At 60.8% G+C, this 7,672-nt stretch overlaps 1 protein-coding gene across 1 annotated transcript; it reads right to left on the bottom strand.

Annotated features, from left to right (window-relative positions):
- Positions 1–519: 519 nt before the first annotated feature.
- On the bottom strand, positions 520–4,995 carry S1PR4 (sphingosine-1-phosphate receptor 4). The gene has a single exon (XM_008510931.2). The coding sequence runs from the start codon at positions 4,913–4,915 to the stop codon at positions 3,368–3,370; it is 1,548 nt and encodes a 515-aa protein (XP_008509153.2). The 5' UTR covers positions 4,916–4,995; the 3' UTR covers positions 520–3,367.
- Between the last annotated feature and the right edge of the window lie 2,677 nt (positions 4,996–7,672).

Genomic DNA, 7,672 nt, shown 5'->3' with positions numbered 1-7,672 from the left:
CGGGCTCCGGGTACACACACGCTCGCCCGGAGGCCGGCCAGCAGCCGGGCCTCACCTGGGCCCAGATGGCGAGGCCTCGACCCTGGATCTGCCCACGTCGCGTCCTCGCCTGAGCGCTGGTTTTCCCTTCTGCAAAATGGGGAGATTTAACTGATCTGCTTCGCGGAAGTGAAACCGCAGGTGGCCCAAAGAATGAACTGGAACGCTCGTTCTGAGTTTTCCAACGAGGGAAGGAACTAGTATTCTTTTATTCATTTATTCATTCATTCATTCGCTTAGTCCTCTGCTTGTTTGTTCATTCCTCAGAGAGGCAGTAACAGGCAGGGATCAAGAACCCCAGGTTTGAATCCCAGCCCTGCCGTTTCCCGGCTGTGTGACCTTGGGTAAGTCTCCTAACCTCTCTGGGCCTCCATTTCTGCATCTGTTAAATAGAGTTGATGGTGGTATCTGCCTCCTGGAGGTACTGTGGCAATTAAAGGAGTTAATACAAAGGCGATTAGAACAACACCAGGCACCGAGTGATATATAAGTCTTGTTATTATTATTCATTTTAAAACAAACCCGCAATAGTTTGCGGCCCTTTATAGGCCTCTCCTTATCGACATCCCAGGAAGACGGGGCTGTCAGTAGCCTCGTGTGACAGGTGAGCAGGCTGAGGCCCTGGCGTGTGCAGAGCTGGGGAACCATAACAGGTGACAGACCCCCGGGCCACCTGATGAGCAGAAGTCGGGATTCTTGGGGTCGTCCAGTCAGGGAGGAGGGCTGGGCTGGGGAAGAAGGAGAGGAGGAGGTTTCAGGGCTCCGCGGAAGGCAGGCTGCTGGCTCCAATTCTCCCAGAGCCCCAGGTCACTGAGCACCTGCTGTGTGCTGGGTGCTGGGGACACAGCGGTGACCCGGACATGGCCACAGTCGCCACCACTGGAGCTCACAGTCCAGAGGAGGAGCTGGGCTCATGACCAGGGGTGATCGGAGCTGTGATGGGGACACACAGGCAGCCATGGGAGCCCGGAGGAGGCCTCAGGAGGAGGCGAAATCAGAGGGGACTTCCTGGAGGAGGCAATGCTCAAGCTGAGACCAACAGGATGGACAGGCAGTAGGCAAATAAAGAATGAGGGTAGGCATGTGCCAGGCAGGCGGCCTTGGTGGGGACAAAAAGGCTGGTGCAAAGGCCCTGTGGTAGGAGGGAGAAGTAAATGCGTTCCACTCAGTCAAAACAAAGCATATGATGCTCCGCGGGGCGCAGGGACCGACCAGGGCAGCTCACACAGGCCCAGAAGGCAGGCTAGAGCTTTGGGGTGGCCCAGGCTCCACGCACCCCTAATTCCACCAAGACCTCCCCCACCCCCCTCCTGTCACCATCCCAGATAAACACACGGGGAATGGGAGTCAGGAAAATATGAGCAGTGGGGCAACCGGATACGTGCTAATGGCAATGTCCCGCATCGACACGGCCCAAAACAGTAGCCTCGAGCCACGTGTCACTCCTGAGCGCTTGACCTGTGGCGAGTGTGACTGTCACGGGCTGAACTGTGCTCTCTCTCAAATTTATATGTTGAAGCCCTAAGTCCCAGGACCTCAGACGGGGACCTTATTAGGAAACAGGCTGGTTACAGATGTCATCAGTTGTCACACTGGAATACGGCGTCCTTATCAAAAGGGGACATTTGGACACAGACGTGCGCACAGGGAGAAGCCACCGTGAAGGTGGAGATAAGATGGGGCGATGCATCCACAGCCAAGGACCGCCAGGGATGGCCAGGACCCCCAGAATCTCCGAGCGCAGGGGACAGACTCCTCCCGACCCCTGGCCTCCGCAGGACCCAGCCCCGCCGACCCCTGGATCCGGGACCCCCAGCCTCCAGACCGCGAGACGACCCATTTCTGTCGCTCAAGCCGCCCAGCCTGCCGCCCGGGACCCGGCAGCTCCAGCCAATGGAGACCCCGAGAAGCCGCATTTTGACATTTCATTTCATTTTAATTCATTTTCAGTAGCCACACGTGGCTCGTGGCTGCCGCAATGTCCGTCACCGCGTCCCCCGTGGTGTGGAGGGAAACAGAGGCACAGAGCAGGGCCGTCCCGCGCCATCAGGCAGGGCGCTCCAGGGAGCTCGGCCAGACGGAGCCGAAAAGCCGCGAGCACTGGCGTGGCCCTCGGAGGACGGCAAGAGGACGTTCAACCAGCAGAAGGTGGCCGCGTGTCGAGGGTCCACCCGCGCTGTCCCATAGTCCCCGGGGGCTATTTAAATGCCAACGAATTCAAATTAAATACCATTCAAAGTTCAGTTCTTCGGTCGCGCACGGGCCGCTCAGCAAGCGCTCCGTGGCCACGTGGGCTCCTGTAGCGGACGGCGACGGTGCAGGACGTGTCCATCACCAGCAGCGCTGAGCGTGGCCCGCGACCTCCTGCCGTGGGTGCCCTCTGACCTCAGCCCCTTTTGCAGATGGGGACAGTGAGGCAGCGTGCTCAAGGGCCTTCCAGAGGAACAGGCGGGGCTCCCCGAGGCCAGGAGAGCCAGGCGGCCATCCCTCTGCTGGCCCCCCCGACGGGGCCCCCCAAAAGACGCAGAGGCCAGAGCCCAGGGGGAAGGAGGCCTCGGGGCCAGAGGTGACAGCGAGGGCAGGGAAAGGGGAAGTGAGCGGGATGGGGCTGGTGTCAACTGTCACCAGGGGCCCCCGCCCGGCGGTCTCGAAACTCACACACACTCTTTTCAGCAGAGCGGTCGGGTGACACACGCCCTCAGATGGGAGATGCTGTGCACGCGTGGACACGCCAGCACACGCTCCCGAGCACGACCCGTCCTGCTCGCCGCCTCGCTCTCTCACGCACACACACTCGCCCTCACGACCACAGCCCCCATAGCACACAGAGCCCTGGCCCCTCCCTGGGCACGGGCACACCTCCGTGCATGCGGCCGGCAGACCCACAGCCCCGTGCCGTCACGCCCGGGCGCACGCGAGAACAAGAGGGAGGCTGTGACATCACGGACCGTCACGGAACTTCCATGTTCCCAGGGCGTCGACCCCACAGCCAGCCCCTTGCAGGCTGAGAGCCCCACTGAGGCCCAGAGAGGGGCTGGGGCTGCCTTAGAATCACACAGGAGCCAGGCACGTACAGGAACTCACGCACCCCCACTCCGGGGCGCCCTCTGTCCCACTGAAGAGTCACCTCCAGTTCCTAGGACTTTCCGTGGCGTCCGCAGGGCCTTGTCTGACGGCTCTGTCCCCTCCTCTCCATCCGGGCCCGCCTGCTGCACCCCTGCGCGCCCCTCAGGCCCGCGGCTCACCCGTCCTGGGCCACCCTCTCTGCAGCTGAGCCCCGGGCACGCCCCGGCGGCCGGACCGTGGGCCCCCCCCCCACTGCTGTGGCTCAGCCGCTCCGCACGCTGGAGACGCTGGACAGGGGCTCGCGCATCCGAAAGCTGTGCGACCGGGAACCCCGAAAGCTGTCTCTGGGCCTCAGCGAGCTGTCGGTGGTGGAGGCCCCGGAGTGCGCCTCGGCCGCCTGGGCCAGGCAGTCGCCGGGCCCCCGCAGGCCCAGCCGGAGGCAGCCGCAGCACAGGAAGGCCACCACGGCCCGGCACACCTCGCGGCTGCGGAAGGAGTAGATGAGCGGGTTGACGGCCGAGTTGAGCACGGCGAGCGCCAGGATCCAATCCATGCCCCGCAGGTACTCCTGCGCCCAGACGTTGGAGCCGAAGATGTCGGCCAGCAGCAGGCCGAAGAGGGGGCCCCAGCACACCACGAAGGCCACCAGGATCATGAGCACCGTCTTGAGCAGCCGGTGGGCCTTGCGGCGGGCCGGGGCGCGCGCGGCCTTCTGCCCGTTGGCCCTCACGAGCCGGAAGATCGCCCCGTAAAGCAGCGTGATGGTGGCCAGGATGAAGGCAAAGATGACCACGCAGAAGAGGATGTAGGCCTTGGAGTAGAGCGGGAGGAGGCTGGAGCAGCGCTGGAAGGCGCACACGCAGTTCCAGCCGAGCAGGGGCAGCAGCCCCAGCAGCCCCGCCAGCAGCCAGCACAGCCCGATGAAGCCGCAGACACGGCCCTTCTTGGTGGCCCCACTCTCCGCCACCGGGCGCACCATGGTGGCGAAGCGTTCGCCGGCGGTGAAGAGCAGGCTGAAGGTGGAGGCGGCCAGCGCCATGAACAGCACGCCCTCCCGCAGGAACCAGTGGGCGGGCGCCAGGCGGAAGGTGTGCGCCCCCGAGAACAGGACGTTGGCCAGGTAGGCCACGCCGGTGAGCAGGTCACTCAGCGTGATGTTGACCAGGCAGTAGTAAACCCAGCGGCGGGACCGCATGTGGGTCACGATGGCCACCAGCACCAGCAGGTTCTCCAGCACCACCAGGCAGCTCATGGCCACGAAGAGCCCGCGAAGGACCCCCAGGCCCCCGTCCTCGGGCCCCGGCCGCCCCGCCAGCCGGCCCGAGTGATTGTAGTGCAGGAGGATGAGTCGGCTGTGCCCGCTGGCCGCCAGCTGCTGGCAGGACTCGGGGGCCTCGGCCAGGGACCCCGTGGCATTCATGGCGGTCCCCCGGGGCAGACTGAGGCCCCGGGGTGGCTGGCCCCCGGGCAGGGTGGAGCCGCTGCCTTGCCCTCTCTTGGTTTCCTGTTGTTTGAAATTTCCTGTTATGCTCAAGGTACCCCCAGGGTGGGGGTGCGGCCAGGCAGGGGCGGAGCAGCCAACGGTCGGCCGGCTCCCACCCCAGCTGCCGGAGGGCGCCGCACGCAAGCACGCACGCTCGGCTTCGAGACCCCGTCTCTGCCCCCTTCCGGTCCTCGAAAGCTGACAGCGGGGTGGGGGCCCCAGAGGGGAGGGGAGATGGACCCCCCACGGCACCTGCCTCTCCTTCCAGGCTGGGCGACTCCCCCTTCCCCAGCTGGAGCCACCCCCTCCAGCACCCCGCTGTTCCATCACCGTCTCCCCAACTGCTCCGAGCCTGCCTGGTACACAGTAGGTGCTTAATAAATGCTTGTTGCGTGACTGCACACACATGAGCACCGATGGCTACCTCATCGGTGGTATGGAAGACAGGGCCAGGACTGACCTGCAGTATACCTGTCCATAGAGGGAGAAACTGAGGCCTGGAGCGGGTGGCACCAGCTGCTCCGGGTCCCCCCAGAGAACCCATGGCGGGAAGTGGACAGCACACGTCCGGGTCTCAGCCAGGACCGTCCTCACCAGGGCCTTCAGTCGCCTCTCCGGCCCCTGGGGCTGGCCCTGCAAGGAGCAGAGCTGGGGACCCCGACCCAGGCAGCCTCTAACATCAGGAGGGGATGGGGCTCCCAGGAAAAGGGGAAGCCCACGCCCCCATCCCATGTCCGTCCTCCCCGGGCTCAGGCTGCCTCAAGCTGAGACGGTTGAGGACCGAGGTCTGGGCACCAGGTGGGGGAGAGGAAGTGGTGGGGGTGCGTGGACTGGAGCTGCCCTGAGGTCTGGGGCGGGAGGGGCAGACATCCCATAATGGGCACTGGGGTCCCCCCAGGGGCTCCGGTCTCTCCATGGAGGTGGGGGTGGGCAGGAGATGGGAGTTGAGGGCAGCAGGGGGCAGTGGCTCTGACCAGCACCCTCCCTTCGTCACTGTCCAGCTGCAGGCACGGGACAGTGGCAGGGACGCTCAGAGCAAGTGCTGCTGGGGAGGTGGCAGCTTCTTGTCACTGGAGGTGACCGAGCAGAAACGGATCTGAGGGGTGAGGCTGTGGGAGGAGGGGCTGTGAGGCAGCTGTGAGGGCAGCTGGGGTGTGAGGCTGCTGGTGGGGGACAAGCAGCCAAGCCTCAGCCAGGTGCCACCCCGCACAGCAGGACAACCCAGCCTCAGTCTCCACCTCACAAGGCACCACCCGACCGGCACAGTCACGGAGAGACACATTGTGTGTTCTGAGGCTGAGCCCGGACCCCAGACTGAGCCCTGACCCCAGGCTGAGCCCTGATCCCAAGCTGAGCTCCGATCACAGACTGAGCCCTGATCCCAGGCTGAGCTCTGATCCTGGACTGAGCCCTGAGACTGGACTGAGCCTGGACTCTGGACTGAATCCTGATGCCAGGCTGAGCTCCAATACTGGACTGAGCCCTGATCCCAGGCTGAGTCCTGATCCTGGACTGAGCTCTGATCCTAGACTGAGCCCTGATCTAAAGCTGAGCCCTGTTTCTGGACTGAACCCTAATCCAAGGCTGAGCCCTGATCCTGGACTGAACCCTGATCCCAGGCTGAGTCTGGACTCTAGACAGAGCCCTGATCTCAGGTTGAGCCTGATCCTGGACTGAGCCCTAATCCCAGGCTGAGCCCTGATCCTGGACTGAGCCCTGATCTCAGGCTGAGCCCTGATGCTGGCCTGAGTCCTGAGGCCAGGCTGAGCTGTGATGCTGGACTGATCCCTGATCCTGGACTGAGCTCTGATCCCAGGCTGAGCCCTGATCTTGGACTGAGCCCTGATCCTAGACTGAGTCCTGATCCTGGACTGAGCCCTGATCCCAGACTGAACCCTGACCTTGGTTGAATCTATGACCATAGGCTGACCCCAACTCTGACCCCTGACCTGGCTGAGCCCCTGACCCTGGGCTCCGAGAGCAAATTCAGGACTAAAGTAAAATGCTTTGAGAACATAGAGTTTGACTACCAAAGCCAAGCTGTCTGACAATGACCTTGGCCTTGAGTTACTTGCCACCTAGGCGTACGGCCACTTGTGCATTCTGCCTTATTTAATCTCATTTATCCACATGCTACAGAAGAGCAACCCCCCCCGAAATCTGCCCTGAAGACACAGCTCTACCCATACCCAAGAGTGCATGAGGGTTATTCGTTGTTATTTGAAAATGCAAATATTAGAAGCAACCCAAATGCCTACACACAGGAGAGAGGCTGATGAATTCTGCTGTCTCCCAGAGCGGAGTACTATGCAGCCAGGAAAAAGAATGGAGATGACTCCTGTGAATGGAATGGAGTGATTTCCAGGACACACTGGTAAGTGAGGGGAAAAGTACAAAAGAGTCTATGTAATGTGCTACCTTTTGTGTAAGAAAGGAGAATAAAATATACACATATCTTCTTGGTTTCGGAAATGAAACACAGGAGCAGATAAACCAGGAACCAATGAAATAGGTTTCCCACGAGGGGTGGGTGGGATTGAAATTGAAAAGAGGAGAGGATGACACCCTCTATATTCCTCTCAGTATAGTTTTCAAGCTCTGTTAATGCTTCCTATATTCAACAATAAAATTAAATCAAGGATGGAGGAAAAAAAGCTTTAAGATGGAACATAGAAAACAGACAAACTGAACTGTATTTCCAATGAAAAATATAACCACACCGAAATAGAAAAGAATTAGTTTATGCCACTTTGGGACACAGGACTCGCTCAAAAAGACAAAAAGACAAAAAGAGCTGCAAAACAATTTGAATTCTGGTGGTAGATCTGTTTTCGGGAGTGGTATGAGTGTAGCAATTCTGAAACTATCGTGTGTGTTCTGGGACTTGAGCAAAGTACCAAGTGTATCAATATTGTCAGGAACCAAGTCCTCACTGGGGGAGAAAGAAGATGCAAACATGCAATGGGAGAATGCAGGAAAGAACCGTGGCGATGGAACAGGATGGAAAGTATCCGCGTGGACTCGGGACTCAAACAAAAATCTAGGGGCCAGCCTGGTGGTGCAGCAGTTAAGTGCGCACGTTCC

The sequence above is a fragment of the Equus przewalskii genome, chromosome 6, assembly GCF_037783145.1.
Source record: "Equus przewalskii isolate Varuska chromosome 6, EquPr2, whole genome shotgun sequence".
Classification (NCBI taxonomy): domain Eukaryota; kingdom Metazoa; phylum Chordata; class Mammalia; order Perissodactyla; family Equidae; genus Equus; species Equus przewalskii.
The sequence above is the reverse complement of the archived record's forward strand: the minus strand, read 5'-3'. Positions and strand labels throughout refer to the sequence as shown.